General features: G+C 43.1%; 2 protein-coding genes across 3 annotated transcripts; both read right to left on the bottom strand.

The window, feature by feature from the left end:
- Positions 1-5: 5 nt before the first annotated feature.
- Positions 6-1084, bottom strand: LOC110885812 (actin-depolymerizing factor 7). The gene is made up of 3 exons (XM_022133526.2): positions 969-1084; positions 432-691; positions 6-348 (listed from the first exon to the last, which is right to left on the bottom strand). The coding sequence occupies exons 1-3, from the start codon at positions 969-971 to the stop codon at positions 198-200; spliced, it is 414 nt and encodes a 137-aa protein (XP_021989218.1). The 5' UTR covers positions 972-1084; the 3' UTR covers positions 6-197.
- An 8879-nt stretch (positions 1085-9963) lies between these two features.
- LOC110885813 lies at positions 9964-14940 on the bottom strand. 2 transcript variants are annotated; one of them, XM_035981534.1, is made up of 7 exons: positions 13127-14256; positions 12890-13045; positions 12626-12757; positions 12299-12547; positions 11129-12228; positions 10756-11046; positions 9964-10681 (listed from the first exon to the last, which is right to left on the bottom strand). In XM_035981534.1, the coding sequence occupies exons 1-7, from the start codon at positions 13824-13826 to the stop codon at positions 10268-10270; spliced, it is 3042 nt and encodes a 1013-aa protein (XP_035837427.1). In that variant the 5' UTR covers positions 13827-14256; the 3' UTR covers positions 9964-10267. The 2 variants fall into 2 exon arrangements, with proteins under 2 accessions (XP_035837427.1, XP_021989221.1); XM_022133529.2 differs by having other exon boundaries at positions 12299-12757; positions 13127-14940.
- Positions 14941-19838: the final 4898 nt, after the last annotated feature.

The raw sequence follows: 19838 nt of genomic DNA, 5'->3' as shown, positions 1-19838 counted from the left end.
AAGCATAAATAAAGAATCATTTTAGATAAATGAAATTAAATTTGTTCAAGATTACAATATGAGGCATGGTAATGTTACATTATAACTACAATGATGAATGTAATTTTATCAGGCAAAAATAACAAGGCAAATAAAGGACATAATAACGCGTATGTAGCGAGTGTACGGGGACTTATCAAACGAAGCGTTTGTCGTGATTAGAGTGCTCGTGCTTTTACGATATCGAGGCTCATTTCGCTTGGATCTGTGGCTTGCAACTCGACTTGGATTCCATCCAATTCTCTCTTGAATCGGTCCTTAGAGCTTGCATACACCATTTTTTCCCTCACCTTAGATGTATCAGGTGCCCTAATTTTAAACATTTATTTTTTAAGAAATATATAAGCATAAGAATAATTTTATTTTATGAAAAAAAAAGCTGAACATGTTACCAAGCAATGAAGAAAATCTTGCTTTTCTGGCAATTCTCATCGGTTGTAAAGTCAAAGTCAAAGACAGCATAACGACATTCATTAGCAGGTAGAGAGTTTGTGAAATCGTCGTAACTATCATTAGGAGATCCAACCTTCTCAACAACCACTTGCTGTTGTTCGATCTTAAAGACAATGAATCGATAGTTCCTCTTTGATTTTAGCTCCGAAAACTTCAACTTACATTCATCATTCACTGCCATTCCAGACGCTGCGTTCGCCTATTCATTTCCACAAACAAAATCCAACATATATAATCAAAAAACCCGTTAGCCCAGGATTTTTTTTATTGGAAGGGGTACAGACATCAAAGGGCGATCACAAACCAACTTTTTTACGATCACCCCCCTTTGATGTACGTACCCCTTTCCAAAAAAAAAAAAGTTTTAGGGAACACATAATTAACATGCATATATGCATGCATGATTAACGTAAAAGAAAGAAAGAAAGCATGAATAATAATATGTTGATTAGATAGATATATGTATGTATATATACCATGGTTGGTGGTGTGGTGGAGGATGATGAACAATGAGAAAGAGAATGCAGGTTTTAGTGAAAATGATAAGATGATGAAAGAAATTTGCGGGGAAAGTAGAGGTCTTAAAGGTTGAATGAGAAATCGTCTTGCAGCTTCTTTTGCCTTACCACCCATCCACTACTATTCCCAATGTTTCATTCTGTGGATAATATTTTATTCAAATAAACTATATATTATATATATATATGTATTTTTATTTGGTTAATGACTAGCTAGTTGTGAAACAAATTTATATATATTACATTAACCGTGAGGGAATAGTACTAGGTAGCTGTCTAGCACCCTTTATTGGTCGTGATTTTTTGTATTCTATTTTTAAATTTTTAACTTCGCTAATATATGTTTTTACCCCCGACACTTCCTCATTGACCCTAACAAATTACGATTTTGCCCCCAGTTCAAATCTACAGTCTTGCCATCGTTTTAGGTTCTTTTTATTGGCAAAATCATGGTAGTGTTTTGTTTTAATTGGTTGACTATGTGTAATTTTCTTTAGTCTCGTTCATTGTTCCTAACAAACTACAACTTTGCTCAGGGTTAAAGATTACAGTCTTGACATCGTTTTAGTTTCATGCAAAACTATGGTAATGTTTTGTTTTGATTGGTTGACTAGATGTAATTTTTATTGAGATCATGTTATCAGTAGTATGCACAAGTTACCGAAACATATATGTACATATTTATGAAACTGAGAAATATTCGGCTTAACGCCCCGTAACACAGGCAGTACATAAAACTAGTGTAATACATATATGATATAAAGACTCGAGTAGGTATTGTCCAATTATATTTTTTAAATATAAAGAATTTCCGATCGGCGGAATGGCAATGGGTCAGGTTTGGGACGGGTTTAGGTAATCCTAACCCCAAACCCGATAAGATAAGCTTATCCCAAACCCGTCCTAAAACCCGTCGGGTTTCTAGCGGGTAAATACCCATCAGGTATCGGGTATGCCCACGGGTTTCGGGTAACCCATTAATTTTAAAAAGTTTACCCGTTGGGTATACCCGACCCAAAACCCATCGGGTAACTACTAATCAGTTACATTTGTATTATCACTCAAGAAATATATCAAATAACTATATAATGTATACGGGATAAAATACCTATATGTATAGAAAAAAGGATGTATTATATATTTACATATTTAAAAATATAAAAGAAATTATATCGGGTATACAATCGGGTAAACGGGTTTACTTTATCGGGTAATTGGGTCGGGTAAACGGGTATATCACCAAATCCCAAACTCATCCCAAACCCGCGAAAAAAATAAAAACTAGTCCCAAACCCGATTAACTGACACCAAACTCGTCCTAGATGTGTCGGCTTTCAGGTTTACCCATCAGATTCCGGTTCGATTGCCATCCCTACATATAGCGGGCTTTGCATGTCATGTTCATAACCGAATGATCATCACTCCGTGTCTCCAATTCCATATCTTTCCAAATTTATAACTATTTTACATTTAGTAAATTTTGATACATTAACCGTGAGGGAATAGTACTAGGTAGCTGTCTAGCACCCTTTATTGGTCGTGATTTTTTGTATTCTATTTTTGAATTTTTAACTTCGCTAATATATGTTTTTACCCCCGACACTTCCTCATTGACCCTAACAAATTACGATTTTGCCCCCAGTTCAAATCTACAGTCTTGCCATCGTTTTAGGTTCTTTTTATTGGCAAAACTAGGTTACTCCCCGTGTAATACCCGGGAGTCAATATTGTTTTATTGGTAAATGTTGTTGCTCGTGTTTTATTTTATAGATCATATGTAATAGATTATGAAAAATTTGATAATAATATCTTGTTAGAATTTGTTGTTTTTAGGTATCATAATGGATCTATGATAATCCAACAATTACTTTTTAAATTTAGGCTTCTCGACAACATTTGTATAAGCATTGTCGGGGGTACAGATTACAAGAAAATAACTTTTTTTTGTTTAAAAAATTAAAGTTAAAAGACACATTAATAATGTATACATCTTTAAGGTAATATATATAATACTATCTTAAACGTTAGATAAAAGTTATTTCCTCATCACCTACAAAAGAGTTATTCATATGTTGTATTTTTGTTATTTTACGTGTTACGTTATTTTTTTAAAATAAATCTCCTGCACAGTAACAACTTACAATTTAATTTATTTTTTAACGACAAATTTCTTTTAATCCGTGTCGTGTCGTGTGTGGGACTTGAACCCAAGACCTCACTCCCCCAAACCTAAGTGTTTCGCATTTCCTAATGAACCACCACCCCATTAATAATGTATTGGTGTTGATAGGTGAAGGGGTATGGTCCCAAAAAGTCGCGCAAACCTCATAACAGGTTGCACGTGAGACCATACTCCTTAGCATAACAACTTGATAATAACAGCCTCGCGCAGCTTACGTCACATTATGACTTAGCCCCGCGCGAGGAAGAGCACATAATGAAGTCAGATAGCAACACTTAGCATGAAAACAATGGTATAAGTGAACACACTAGCCCCGCGCGGGTTAGTCGCCACCAAGCAAAATCATCTCCATAAGAAGACGCGCTGTTACCTACAGAGGTACACAGGGTACGAGTGGCAGGAAAAAGAGCCAATGAACGTCCAGCAGGCTCTGTTCAATCGTGCGCCACGATCTTCTGACGATAAGTACACAAGGACGCCTACGTGGCACCAATCAAGAGACGGGGACAACTGTCCCACGATCTCCACTTGTCTGCTGATGACAGAAGGGACAACAAGGCCGACAACAATGACACGTGGCTCCAATCAAGGTGCGCCAGCACCGACGAGCATCTAGAAGCCACTAAGCAGTCGAGGCCAGCGAGGCAAAGAGCATATTCGTTGTCCGTTTCTGGCCCAAGGCCCATCAGCCCACAACCTCTTACACCACTCTGGCTATAAATAGAGAACTTCATCCCTCAGGTTATTCATTCTATTCTCTTGGCTCTCACTCTTTACTACTTAATTACTCTCAAAGCAGTCGCTTATTCTCACGCCGGAGCCCGGTTAAGAGGGAAACCCCCACATTCCCCTCTTAACGAGTAACGGTGTTCTGTTTTGCAGGTTGAGTAACCAGTCGGAGCTCAAATACCTAAAAGAAGATTAACCTCTATGAAAGGAACATAAACCCACCTAATTAATACCTTAATTAGATCACTGTTTCTTCATTGGCGCCCACCGATTTTTTCTATAACCACCCTCATCTTCTTTATTTGAGCCTTTGACATCTTTTCATCCTTCGACTATGACTGGTCAAGGAATCTTTCCAGAGTTCGGCTTCGGAGCCAACTCCAACACGGCCTTGGGTGAAGGAGTCCAAAACCTCCAAGCCCAAATCGAAGAGATAGGTGAAGTTGAGATCACCAACACGGGGGGTCAGCGCGGGAGCGTTACCCGTATCACACAAATGGCTACCCCAGGTAACAACGGCGAAGGACCGTCCAACCCGGTGCCACCTCAAAATGTATCTGCATTACTTGGCTTACCAGAGGGCGAAACCCCAGCCTCGTGGTATGCCAAGAACATCGCCACTATCAATGCAGCATACCAATCGCTCATCGCGCAGCAAGCAGTGTTGACGGCAGAACCGTCCTTGGTCACTCCTCCTAGTCAGGGGGTGCGCCAAATGCCACCACCAGCCAATCTTCAAGGCAGAACCAACAGGCCTCCCCCTACAAGACGTGTAAGCGTACAAGACACGCGCGATACAAGAGGGGAAACGGATAGTCACTATGAATATCCGTCGAACCTTCAACGAGGCCCTGTTCACAGCCGGCTCACGCCGCGCAACATGAACAATGAATGGGAAGAAACCGACCCATATGATCCTACATGGGAAGGTGATGAAGAGTCGTCAGTCTTCAATCGTTTACCAAAAAACCACGAGTACTATAAGCCAAGACAACACATTGGCTATACAGAAGAGGCTGAAAGAGATTTCCGCCTGGCTTACAGGCCAGCGGAAGCTGCGGAACACTCCAAGTTTATCCCGAAAATCGCACTCGCACCACTCTCACGAGAGAAGCTACCCCCAACCGTTGGGAAATTCAATGGGTTGACTGACCCAGACGACCACGTCAGAACATTCACGAGTGTGGGCTGCATGGGAGGTTGGAACATGCCCATGTGGTGCCACCTGTTCATTCAAACGCTGACCGGAGCGGCTCGCGCCTGGTTTGACAGCCTTCCGCCCGGAAAAATTAAGTCATGGACAGACTTCAAGACACAATTCTTAAGCTATTTTAGCCAACAACGTCGCTATCAGCGTGATACGGCGGAAGTAGAAGACATATGGCGAAGGGATGGTGAAGGTCTGGAGGACTTCATCACGCGTTTCAACAAAGAATGTTTAGAGATTGGCGGCGTCAGTGAGCAACTCATGCGCTGCCACTTCAAGAAGGCTATACGCTGTGATAGCCTCATTAGAACCATCACAGGCAAAGATGGGATGCCAAAAGAGTGGGATAAACTGATGGAAGCAGCAAAGATCGTCGCGCAAACCGAGGAGTCCCTTGCTGGTGGAAAGGGTTATTACTCCGAAGATCGATTTTCAAGAGCAAACGAGAGGCCGCGCGACAACAACAACAACAAGCGCAACAAGTACAAGAGTCATGACTGGAAGTCTGAGAGACCCAGAGGCCGCGACGACAGGCCACGTTACAGAGAAGATGCGCGAGATACGATTGACCGAATCGGTTACAAGAAAGCAGTCAGAGACGACAACCGCGACAAACACTGGACTCCGCTCACAAAAACTCCAAAAGAGGTGTTGATGACGGAGAATGTCGATTTCAAGGCGCCAAGGCCGATGACAAACAAGAAAGGGCAAGACCCTAACTTATACTGCGATTTTCACAAAGATTCGGGGCATTTGACCGATGACTGCTACAGTTTGCGCCAGGAAATCGAAAGAGCGCTCAAAAGCGGCAAGCTAAGCCATTTAGTGAAGAATGTGCGCAAGGACACCCGTCAACTCCAGCGTCATGATGAAGGCAGCCACAAAAAGGTGAGACGGCTAGAGACTCACATGGTCAACGGACCAAAATACACCGCGAGAGAAAAAGGCAAACGGCCCTACGAGCCTTCTTGGCAAGAACAGCAAGTCATATTCCCAGTAGTGCGCGGCGGTCCTCGCGCTACACGACCCGTCGTCATTACTGGTATAATTGGTCACTATGAAACAGAGTACATCTTCATCGACCCAGGAAGCACAGCCGACATCATCTACGAACAATGTTTCAATCAATTCGATGAAGAAGACAAAGCGAGACTCGAGCCAGTCGATTATCCTTTGTCCGGCTTTTGCAACGAAATGGTCTTCCCTCTCGGCCAAATCAGTTTCCCCGTCACGCTCTCTGACGGGAAACACTCAAGAACAACAACCGTAAACTTCATGGTAATGCCAGTGAAGTCAAGACACGACGTACTCATCGGAAGGGAAACACAAGGCGAACTAAACATGGTGACTTCAACACCTCATTCTGCCATAGGTTTCCCTACCAAGACAGGCGTAGCAATCATATACGCCAAGAAAGAAGTGATGTCAACTGAAGAGCTGCGCCCAACAAAAGCGGCGAAGGTCTCTACGACCGAGCCAGAAAAATGGGTCTTAAACCGCAAGTACCCAGAACAGACAGTGACAATTGGCCACGCCATTTCGTCAGACATCAGAAAACGTTTAAAGCAACTGCTGTTCCGCAACATGGATATATTTGCCTGGACCCCGTCAGACATGACCGGCGTCCCGCGCAACATAACTGAGCATTGCCTAAACACGTACCCTTCTGTAGAACCAAAAGTCCAGCGAAGGCGCAGCCTAGGCGCGGATAAGACAAAAGCGATGAATGAGCAAGTATGCGAGTTGCTCAAGGCGGGAATCCTGAGAGAGGTAAGATACCAAAGCTGGGTCGCGAACCCAGTAATGGTGGAAAAGTCAAATGGCGGATGGCGCATGTGTGTAGATTACACCGATCTCAACAAAGCATGCCCAAAGGATTGCTATTCCTTGCCAGAAATCGATAAAAAGATTGACTCCCTCGCGCCTTACCGATGGAAGTGTTTCTTGGATTGCTATAAAGGATACCATCAAGTGCAGATGAAGCTAGAAGATGAAGACAAGACAGCCTTCAGGACTGATCTTGGAATATTCTGCTACACCAAAATGCCTTTTGGTTTAAAGAATGCAGGCGCGACTTATCAACGCTTGATGGACAAAACCTTCGCAGGTGACATCGGAAAGCACATTGAGGTTTATATCGATGATCTAGTGGTGAAAAGTCCCGAGGAGGACCAAATGATAAAAGACATCGAAAAAACGTTCAACTCATTGCGCAGCGTAAATATGAAGCTAAACCCAGCCAAGTGTTCCTTTGGCATGGAAGAAGGGAAGTTTCTGGGCTTCATTGTCACAAACGGCGGTTTCAAGGTGAATCCAGAGAAGGTACAAGCTATAGAACGAATGCCATCACCAAGAAACATCAAGGAAATGCAACGACTAGCCGGCCGGCTGGCCGCGCTAAATCGTTTTCTCTCCAATCACGCCGCAAAGTCGTATCCCTTCATTAGCACGTTGCGCAATTGCGTAAAGAAGCAAGAGTTCAAATGGACCCCGGAAGCCGAAACAGCTTTTCAACAAATGAAAGCGTGTCTGATCGACTCCCTACGCTGACGGCACCGTTTGAAAAAGAGCCCCTTGTGCTGTACTTGTCCTCCTCGGATAAGGCAGTAGGGTCAGTATTGTTGGTAGACAGGAACGGCGTGCAAACCCCGATCTATTACGTCAGCAGGGTACTCACAGACCCAGAAACAAGATATTCCACAATGGAAAAGCTGGTTCTTGCGCTACTACACGCCTCCCGAAGATTGCGCCGATACTTCACAGGCCATGTGATAACTGTGCTTACCAACTTCCACATTGGCACTATACTTCAGAAGCCTGAGACATCAGGCAGGTTGGCAAAGTGGGCCATTGAACTGGGCGGCCATAACATCTTGTATAGGCCGCGCCCAGCCATTAAGGGGCAGGTCCTCGCCGACTTCATCACAGAAGTGCCGGCCGATAAAATCAAGGAGTGCGAGATGATAGAGACTCCCAAGGAAAACACAACAGAGGAGATCTGGATGCTTTACACTGACGGGGCATCAAATGAAGATGGCGCGGGAGCAGGTTTACGTCTAGTGAGCCCAGAAAAGCACGAGTTTACTTACGCCATTAAGCTCGACTTCAAAAACACCAACAATGAAGCTGAGTATGAGGCTTTTCTGGCAGGCTTACGCCTCGCCATCAAGATGGGAGCAAAAAACTTGCGCGCACATGTGGATTCACTCCTGATAGCCAGTCAAGTAAATGGCATATACGACGCGAAGGGTGAAGTCATGGCTTTATATCTGGAACAAGCGAAAGAATTGCTCCAACAATTCAAAACCCACGAAGTCATACATATCAATCGCTCAGAAAACAAGCCCGCAGATGCCCTGAGCAAGCTCGCCTCGACCTCCTTTCAACATCTAGCCAAGGATGTAAGGATAGAGGTACTCAAGAACCCATCGGTTTTACTGCGCCAAGTTAACGTAATCGAAACAGGGCAGACATCATGGATGACCCCTATCATCCAATACTTGCGAGAGGGGGTGCTTCCTGAGAACAAAGCGGAAGCAAGAAAGATCCAAAACAAAGCCCTACAGTACGAAATGAACAACGGTATCTTGTACCGAAAATCCTTCTTGGGACCACTACTGCGCTGTGTGGACCCCCAGGACGCGAATTATTTGATAAGGGAAATCCACGAAGGGATTTGCGGCATCCACTCAGGACCAAGGATGGTCGTCGCGAAGATCATGAGCGCCGGTTACTACTGGCCGGGTATGCATGTTGACGCAATGAAGGAGATCCGCAAGTGTGACTCTTGCCAGAGGCACGCTCCAAAAACGTTGCGGCCTAAAAATGATCTTATCCCCGTGTCCACCGCATGGCCCTTTCAGCAATGGGGAATTGACATGGTAGGACCCTTCCCGGATGCCCCCGGCGCCGTAAAGTTCATCATAGTAGCTGTCGACTACTTCACGAAGTGGGTAGAAGCCAAAGCCCTTGCATCCACCACAGCCATGATTGTGCGCAAGTTCATATGGGAGCACATCATATGCAGATTCGGCCTCCCGCTCAAGATCGTGACAGACAACGGCACCAACTTCGCGTCAGACGATCTTAAGAACTGGATGAAGGAGATGAACATTGAACACACTTTCACCTCCGTTGCGCACCCACAAGGCAACGGACAAGTGGAAAGTGTGAACAAATGCATCGTCGAAGGGATAAAGGCCAGATTAGGAACAAGGCGGCGCGGATGGGTCGATGAGCTCCCAAGCATTTTATGGGCTCATCGGACCATGCCAAAGACAAGTACCGGCGAGACCCCTTTCAGCCTAGTCTATGGCTCAGAGGCGGTAATCCCGGCAGAGATTGGCTTGCCCTCGCCGCGAATGACCACGGTCAACACGGTTGACAATGAAGCAGAAAGGCGTCTAGACTTAGACTTGTTAGAAGAACGGCGCGAAATCGCAAGAATCAGAGAGGCCAAATACAAAACCCAGCTGGAAAGGTACTACAACACAAGGGTTCGCATTTGTACCTTCAATCCAGGGGAGTACGTCTTTCGCGACAACGAAGCGTCAAATGCGGAACGCCCAGGGAAATTGGCACCTAAATGGGAAGGCCCATATCTGATTCATGAGGTCCTAGGCAAAGGGGCCTACAAATTGCGCACCTTAGATGGCCACATCTTACCAAGAACTTGGAATGCGCAACAATTGCGCAAATGCTATATGTAACCTTTTCGGCCTTGCGCCATTTTTCAATTTCGCCACGCCGGCTACGAGCCATTGGCAAATATGTATGAAGGCCTAAGAGCCAACTTCTGATTTGAATGAAAACATACGACATGTTCTATTACATTGTTTTTTCGTTACAAATGCATGTTAAACTTCTGATTAGCGCGAAAACACTCCAGCATTTTGAGATGGTTCAAAACCACCTCCAAGGTCCTCCGCAAACAAAGCGCGAGACCGGGTGGCCACCTTATACTTAGATAACGCTTCCATTTATTCGAGCTAATTTAACCTAAGTTTTTACAGCAATGCAATAATTGCAACAGAAAAAACGAAGGCATTTCATTGTCATTAAAACTGCGCAAAAGCGCATCACTTACAATCAAGTCAGAAACAAAGGCACAAACGCCTATCAACAAACTAACAACCTACTCTATTTGTCTTCTTTCTTCTCACCATCATCATCTTCGTTCCCTTCACCATCGTCGCCATCGTCATCACCTCCGCCATCATCACCAGCTGCTTCCTCATCAGATGATTCAACAGTAATCGGTGGATCAAGGATCGCCTTGAGGCGCTGACACCAATCATCCTTTTTTAAGGCACTAACAACCAAGTCCATGATGGGCAAGGAGAGGTTGTCATATGAGTTCTCAGCACTGGCCAGCGCAGCATCAGCTTGTTCCGTCACTGAGCAATGACTTGTATCGAATTCTTGTCCCAGCATTCGCTCAACGTGATCAGCACACTCCAGGTAACCTCCTCGATGACCAACTGCACGCGCCGCATCCGTAAGAGCAGCAACAGCGCGATCTAGCTCGCCGGCGTTCAGGATGGAGTTGGCAACCTTCATCAAAAGAGGAGCATTAAGAATAAACTCTTCAACATGTTAAAGAAAAAGGTAAGGCAAAAGGGACTTACCAGCACTATTCCCCGAGTGCGCATCCATTCTGCTTCAGAAACAAGCGTGTCCACAATGCCTTGGGCCTCAGAATAATTTGTCTGAGCCACGTTAAGCGCCGCAGTGCTGACAGCACGCGCCTCCTCAGCATCGGTGGCCTTGACCTTCTCAGCCTCAAGGTCAATCTCCAAAGACTCGCATCTGTCGATTTGCTCATTCAAGCGACGCTTGAGTTCCGCTATCTCAACGTCCTTGGCATGGAGATCCTTGTCCTTGTTAGACAATTGCACCTTGGCTTCAGTCAGCTCAACCTAAAAATTGACAAACACCTTGAGAGTTGACTTAGAGAAATCTCGTAAACAAAAAGGAAGAGCGGGAATCAGTAGAACTAACCTCCATCTGCTGCTTGGCAGTTTTTTCACCCTGCGCTTCCTCCACCTTTGAGGTCAAGTCCGCAACTGTAGCCTCAAGACCAACGATCTTCTGGCGTAGAGCATAAGTACGCTCGTTGTCTTGAGCGCATATACGCTTGAACTCGGCCTTCTCCTTGGCCAGTTGCTCTTCCACATTATGAAGTTTCTTTTGCAGGCCCTCGCGACCCCACTCTTCAGCTTTCCTATCAGCCTCAAACTTGGCTTTCTCCTCATCAAATGTGGCCTTAGCCTTCTCAAATTCACCAACACGTTTTAGCACACGTTCTCGGTAAGCCTCCCAATCGGCGCGCTCTCTGACCATTGTTCGCCATTCACGAACTATCTGATGGTTAGCAGATCGAGCGTTGGCCTCGGCAAGAATGTAAGTGCGATACAACATTTCATGCGGCTTCGCCTTTTGACGGTTAACTTCGCCAGGAGTGAATTGGTTCAAGTACCAATCGCGAGAAGGACCAAATTCAACAAATGTATCCTTCTGCCTTAAGCTCCAAGGGGCTTGATGAGGAGCATCACCACGTTCCTCTTCAGTATAAGTTTTATAATATATGTCCCCGACGGTATCCTTCGCACCTATCACATTGGGGTTATAGCCCCCAGCTCCTCCAGAGCTTGCACCACTAGACACATAGCGCCCTAACCCCTTAGAGGTAACAATCGGCGCAGCAGGGGGAGGTTTTGGGACACCAGACTGCCCTTGAACAGAAGACTGATCGGCAGCTCTTTCTTTCCTCGCCTCTTCCGCCTTCCTCTGCCTATCCGCCTCCTCCCTCAGCTTTCTCTCCTCTTCCGCTTTCCTCTTCCTCTCCGCCTCCAGCTTTCTCTCCTCCTCCTCCTTCCTCTTTTTCTCTTCCTCTTCTTTGCGCTTTCGCTCTTCAGCCTTCTTCTGCGCAGCAATCCTACTCTCTTCTTTCCTCCGATCCTCTTCTGCCTTTCGCTGCGCTTCAGCAGTTTTCGCAGCATCACGCGCAGCAGAATCGGAAGGTTCAGTGGCAACCTTAGGTCTTTTCGTGCTGGGTTCAACAAACTTAACCCCCTTTTCAGGGGTCTTCTTCTTGATCTCTACAAGAATAAAGCAAACGCACTTGAGCAAAAAGAGGTTAAATTATAAAGAAGGGAGATAAGAGCATACCAGGAGAAAACTGGTATAACGAGCGCAACTTGCTCTTCTTCCCAACAACGGGAATAACAACTGAAACAGGCGCAGAGGCCATACCAGTTGTCGCCTCGCTTCTACCCCTCTTTCTTCCAATCAACGGGGCAGTCTCTTCTTCCTCTTCTTCTTCATCCTCAGGTTGAGATGGAGTTGCGTCAGCATCCGGGTTACGAGAACCCGCGCTCCCAGAGCCCTTTGACCCACCAGCGCCAGTCTTTCCCATAGCTGCATATGATAAACCTTCATAAGAGTCACTGATTATCACGTAATCGTCTAAGTCACGTTGCCGGAGGCGAAGCGTACCTTTGACAGCAGCAGTAGTTGCGCGACTGGCGCCAGGACCCTTGCTGGTCACTTCAACATCCGCCTTCTTTTTCTTCTTCGAAGGTTTCTTCTTCTTCTCCTCTGGGTCAACCCCCAGATCGCGCAACACACCTGCAAAGATTTTAGGCAACGAACTTAACTCGCCATTCGAAGACCCTACTGACTCCTCGCTGGAAAGATAGAAAGTCTCTTTCCCAGCAGAAGTCACAGAGCGCAATGGACGAGGTTTAGGATATTGCGCACCTTCAGTTGCATCCGGCGGCGAGGCGAAGGCGTCAGCAGGAGGAAACATGAAGTTCCCTTTTATCTGGTCATACCAGCCTTCCTCATCATCGCGCAGAGGGCGAACGCCCATGGAGCCACCAAAGGCTGGGAAGGCAGCCTGATAGAGTTGCGTCTCTACACAACAAAAACAAAGTATAAGAAACCAGCTAAGTGAATGTACTCGGAAACAAAACAAAAAGGGGGAAAGTATCTAACCTTGATCCCCGATCTTCAAGACCGGGAGTTCCCTGCTACTAGGTGACCACTGGTCACTCATCTTGGCAGCAACCAGAACATTCTCCCCAAATACCCGGTTAGGGGTTGCGGTAAGCTGCTGATACCACTGAGCAGACTTCGGTATAGGAAGGTCCTCCTTTGGTATAACCTCGGTCCATTCCCTAAACGGCATAGCTATTGGCAAGACTTCCTCCCGGATGAAGAAGAACTTGGGTTTCCAGTCGTGGAAACTCTTGGGAGGATTCAACAAAATCTTCTTAGCCGTACCACGGCTAGCAAAAGAAAAGAACCCCATTGTTCTTTGCAGTTGATAGAAGACACGAAACTTATTCACCGTCGGCTCAATGCCGTGAGATTGACACAAGAACTCAAAGTGCCTCACCCTCACCATCCCAGGTGGGCTTAACTGCGAAATATGAAACTTGTAGTAGGACAATATGCTACCAAAGAAGTTAGTCGCCGGCAGCCGGAAGTTTCCTTGAAGGAAGAAGTCTTCGAACAAAGTAATGTAACCGGGTGGGGCATCAGCCGCGGTCTGACCCTGAGCAGGGTACCGGGCATCCCACTCCGGTGGAAACCTAAAACTTCGAACGATCTGTTCGAATAAACCTAAGTCCCATCTCAGGACTGGGACTGGCCCCTCCTCACTAACAGGAGCTTCTTGATGTTCTTCACTCATATTTCAAGAAAAAGCTGGAAAAAACTTGAAGAAAGTTTGAAGATTTGAAGAAAGTTTGAAGATTTGAAGAAAGTTTGAAGAAGATGAAGAACAATATGAAGACTCAAAGAGAAAAAGGGAGAAGAAACGAAGAGAAAGTGAATCTCTCACCTTTCTCTTCGGATATATATACCCATCGCATTTAATGCGATGGGTAACCGTGCCGCACTCGCCGCAGGGGCAACCAACGAGAGGTTGCCACGTCAAGCGGAAAAGCAGGGACGACGGTTACCACGCGCGCGTGGCATCCACTCTCCTGACATGAAGTGCAACCGCCGCAGGCGGCATGATGACATCCGTGCCAGGGGTCAACTCAAGCGTCGCTCTCAGCGACTTATCTCACCAACCTGTCAGAGGTTCAAATTTCGAAGTTTCCCGCCATAAACCGTGCAAGTAACTTCATGCAGAAGCCACAAGAATCGCGCCAGATATACGTAAACTACTAACACCTCGCGCGATTAAAAGGACAAACAAGATATCACTCGACAACTGCCTAGTACCTGCGCATCGAAAACCACAGTTTCCTACATGCGCCTTACAAGTCAAGACCAAAAGGACAACTTCCCCTTCTCTTATTTTTATCAAGTCCAGAGCTCCAACCACTTGCGTTGCGCATGGTGCAGCACTGGACTGGGGGGACTTGAAGGGGTATGGTCCCAAAAAGTCGCGCAAACCTCATAACAGGTTGCACGTGAGACCATACTCCTTAGCATAACAACTTGATAATAACAGCCTCGCGCAGCTTACGTCACATTATGACTTAGCCCCGCGCGAGGAAGAGCACATAATGAAGTCAGATAGCAACACTTAGCATGAAAACAATGGTATAAGTGAACACACTAGCCCCGCGCGGGTTAGTCGCCACCAAGCAAAATCATCTCCATAAGAAGACGCGCTGTTACCTACAGAGGTACACAGGGTACGAGTGGCAGGAAAAAGAGCCAATGAACGTCCAGCAGGCTCTGTTCAATCGTGCGCCACGATCTTCTGACGATAAGTACACAAGGACGCCTACGTGGCACCAATCAAGAGACGGGGACAACTGTCCCACGATCTCCACTTGTCTGCTGATGACAGAAGGGACAACAAGGCCGACAACAATGACACGTGGCTCCAATCAAGGTGCGCCAGCACCGACGAGCATCTAGAAGCCACTAAGCAGTCGAGGCCAGCGAGGCAAAGAGCATATTCGTTGTCCGTTTCTGGCCCAAGGCCCATCAGCCCACAACCTCTTACACCACTCTGGCTATAAATAGAGAACTTCATCCCTCAGGTTATTCATTCTATTCTCTTGGCTCTCACTCTTTACTACTTAATTACTCTCAAAGCAGTCGCTTATTCTCACGCCGGAGCCCGGTTAAGAGGGAAACCCCCACATTCCCCTCTTAACGAGTAACGGTGTTCTGTTTTGCAGGTTGAGTAACCAGTCGGAGCTCAAATACCTAAAAGAAGATTAACCTCTATGAAAGGAACATAAACCCACCTAATTAATACCTTAATTAGATCACTGTTTCTTCAATAGGGTTTAAAAAAAAACAAACTTGAGCTTTGATCTTTATTACATTTCCTCGTATGGTAGGTGTGTGAAAGCTTAATAATATATGGAGTTTCGTTAACACGATTTGGTGTTATAAATAATTTTATGCTTATCAACTAATCAGAACTCTGAAACATTGTCACGTAAGCTTCATAAATTATTTCATAAAATATAATTATCGAAGTATGAGGATTATAATTTTAAATTACCTATCACATTTATTTGAATATGATAAATTAAATTGGGATAAATGGGATTGAAATATAAACTCATCATACTTATTTGACTTTGATAAATTAAATAGAGGTAAATTATAGTTATGGAGATAAGAATGATAGTTAGTTGATAAAATTTCCAAATATTTGATATTTTGTCGTAAGATGAAATTCTTATTTATCATTTTTGTTTATATTTGGATAATATTTAGATTCAAATTTGTAATTATAATAAAAAAAATCTTATATATGAAGAAGATGACTGTTTCGTGGATATATATAAAATTCGGCTTATTTACCTTTCAAAAAGAAAACAACCTTATTTGGTTTAGCTAATGTATTTTAAAAAGATATTTATATAAAGATTAGATTAAGTAGAGAAAAATAGGAAAAATATATTTTTTAGCGGGAAATTCTATTGAGAACACTCCATAGAATGACATGTGTCCATAATTTGGTTTCTTTTATTATATTAGTATAGATCATGGTAGTGTTTTGTTTTAATTGGTTGACTCTGTGTAATTTTCTTTAGTCTCGTTCATTGTTCCTAACAAACTACAACTTTGCTCAGGGTTAAAGATTACAGTCTTGACATCGTTTTAGTTTCATGCAAAACTATGGTAATGTTTTGTTTTGATTGGTTGACTAGATGTAATTTTTATTGAGATCATGTTATCAGTAGTATGCACAAGTTACCGAAACATATATGTACATATTTATGAAACTGAGAAATATTCGGCTTAACGCCCCGTAACACAGGCAGTACATAAAACTAGTGTAATACATATATGATATAAAGACTCGAGTAGGTATTGTCCAATTATATTTTTTAAATATAAAGAATTTCCGATCGGCGGAATGGCAATGGGTCAGGTTTGGGACGGGTTTAGGTAATCCTAACCCCAAACCCGATAAGATAAGCTTATCCCAAACCCGTCCTAAAACCCGTCGGGTTTCTAGCGGGTAAATACCCATCAGGTATCGGGTATGCCCACGGGTTTCGGGTAACCCATTAATTTTAAAAAGTTTACCCGTTGGGTATACCCGACCCAAAACCCATCGGGTAACTACTAATCAGTTACATTTGTATTATCACTCAAGAAATATATCAAATAACTATATAATGTATACGGGATAAAATACCTATATGTATAGAAAAAAGGATGTATTATATATTTACATATTTAAAAATATAAAAGAAATTATATCGGGTATACAATCGGGTAAACGGGTTTACTTTATCGGGTAATTGGGTCGGGTAAACGGGTATATCACCAAATCCCAAACTCATCCCAAACCCGCGAAAAAAATAAAAACTAGTCCCAAACCCGATTAACTGACACCAAACTCGTCCTAGATGTGTCGGCTTTCAGGTTTACCCATCAGATTCCGGTTCGATTGCCATCCCTACATATAGCGGGCTTTGCATGTCATGTTCATAACCGAATAATCATCACTCCGTGTCTCCAATTCCATATCTTTCCAAATTTATAACTATTTTACATTTAGTAAATTTTGAACACATGCAAGATCACACAAGCACTTTAAAATAACTATAAGAACTCTTGTAAACAAATCATATAATTTATTTTAATTTCTATTTACAATACAAAAATTTGAATGAAAAATACAAAAAGTATGAATGAAAAATTTGAGTTTGATTTAAAAAAAAAAAAAAAAAAAAAAATACAAAAAGTAGTTGGGTAAAATGAATATTTATGGTGGTTATTACATGAATGGAAACATTTATCCCCTTTAATCATCGAATGATGTTTACCTATCCAAGCCGTTTATAAGTTATGAAATATATTTTGTTATGAAATATATTTTGTAGCATTCACGATCACTTTCAATTTAACTCATACTATACCTAATAGTTTATTTTCCTCTTGTAACTTTCACATAACTTTCGCTCGTTAGTGTTTTTTTAGAAAAAGTAAATAAACGATATAAAGCACAATACCACGTAACCAGCACCAGTTTTTATTTGTTCGTTCGGGTCACTACACCGTTTTTTTCTTCTATTTGTTACACGTTATTTCATCTTTGATTGTTTTATACATGTATATTTTGCAGCTTCATGCTAGTCTTTGCTTTTCGGTTCGTATGAAGATTCCTCGTCACAACGCGCGATGGAGAAGTCCTGGTTTTACTAATTTATAAGCATTTGTAATTATTTCACCATTTTGTGGATTACGGAAACTAAATTTGCTGAAAAACTAGTGGGCTGCCACTTTTCTCTATTGGGCCAAGTGTTTTACAAATAGACGGGGAGTTTGTATAATAACTATCGATCATATAGACATAAACTCAAGATACGAATATCTCAAGATACGAATATGAAATATGAAATAAATAAATAAATATATGTGAATTCGAGCTTTTGTTCTTGTGTAGCTTACAATTGGCTTAGCGCCTTAGCTTCTTTACATCCATTAACCCCAATTGTATATATATTTAAAATCTCAGGGAATGGGAATATTGTCAGGCAGCTGCATTCAGTGGCGAAGCTTGACCCGAATGACCGGGGGGTCGAAAATGCATATACCAAAAAAATTCTATAGAACCGGGGGTCGAAAACGTATATACCTAAAAATTTCTATACGAAAACTACATATATAACACTACTGAGTGAAAAGTTCGGGGGGTCGGGCGCCCCTCCCCGCCCTTTCTATGCTTCGCCACTGGCTGCATTTCTCCATTGACCAAAATAAATAACGATTTTACCACTAGTTTAAAATTATAGTATTGCTATTGTTATAGCTTCTGACAATTACGATTTTACCTCCAACTAAAATTATGATTTTACCTCCAGCAAACATTATGATATTGCCCCCAGCCAAAATTACAGTTTTGCCCCAGCCAAAATAGCGATTTTGCCCCTAGTTCAAAGTTGCAGTCTTGCCATCATTGTAGTTTTTCACAAATTACGATTTTATCCCAGTTCAAAATTACAGTCTTGCCACTGTTTTTAGGTTTTTTTTAGCAAACCTATGTTAGTGTTTTGTCTTAATTGTTTGACTCAATATAATTTTTATTCGCTAGCGCTCGCTCATTGGTCCTGACAAAATACACTTTTACCCTAGCTCAAAATTATAGTCTTGCCATCGTTTTAGGTTTTTTCTCTAGCAAAACTATAGTAATGTTTTGTTTTAGTTGGTTGAGAAATATTTGACCGAGGGCCCGGGGGATAAAAGTAGTTAGTTATACCCTAATATTAGAAAGGAAAGAATGGAGTGGGCCGAGTCATCCTCTCCGGCCCAAATAAATCCCAATGATTTAAAAAAAAAAAAAAAACAGCCCAAATAAGATGTGTTTTGCCAATGCCTGGTAAAATATCATCGACGTTTGCCACCGCAGTGTTAACGCCAACTCACCATCTCCGGCTGTCCGCTGCTGCAGCACCACCCACCAGGTTAGCTTTTTTATTTTTTATTTTTTTATTACTAGTTTTTTAAGACCCTAATTTCTTAATACAGTTCATAAACCCTAACAACAGTTCCGGCCGGCGACGCTGCTGATTCCGTTCTTTTGCTGCTGCTGATTTCGTTCCTTCCACACACAAGGTCAGACTTGTTTCCGGCTGTTGCTGTTTGTTTGATTTGTTCTTGGTTGTTTGATTTATGTGATTATGGCATTTGGTCAGACTTGTTTGATTTGATTTGCTTAATTTATTGATTTCTGTGATTATTATGGCATTTGGTCAGATTTTTTTGGTCGTGAACCCTTAGTTCATAGTTATTAAAGGCGTTAGGCGCACTCAAGGCGCGTAGGTCTCACCTCCGGCTAGGCGCAAGACAGCGCGGGCCTGTGGAAAAAAAAGCACACAACAAAAAAAAAACTTAAAATATTTTTATATATTAATACTATTCTTCAAATAAAATAAAACTAAAGCTATAATATAACATTTAATATCGTCTATTTAGTACCAAAAGTTATAAAATGCTAGTTTATTAGTGTAGAAAAATTGGCTTTCGTTAGATAAAAGTAGAAATCTAGCTGGAATCTTGCCAGAATTTGGCCGGAAACTCTCCAGAATCGTTGGAATATGCGCATGAACCATCACTCGGAGAATTAAAGCGCAATTGCCTCGCCTTGCTAGGAAATTGGGCCTAGGCGTAAGAGGCGATGGCTTTTAACAACTATGCCTTAGTTTTAGCTTACAAATTTTCTGATTTGCATACAATAGTTCACTTGTAAAAGAATGTCCTTTTTAGTCAT

This window comes from Helianthus annuus, chromosome 13, assembly GCF_002127325.2.
Source record: "Helianthus annuus cultivar XRQ/B chromosome 13, HanXRQr2.0-SUNRISE, whole genome shotgun sequence".
NCBI lineage: Eukaryota > Viridiplantae > Streptophyta > Magnoliopsida > Asterales > Asteraceae > Helianthus > Helianthus annuus.
The sequence above is the reverse complement of the archived record's forward strand: the minus strand, read 5'-3'. Positions and strand labels throughout refer to the sequence as shown.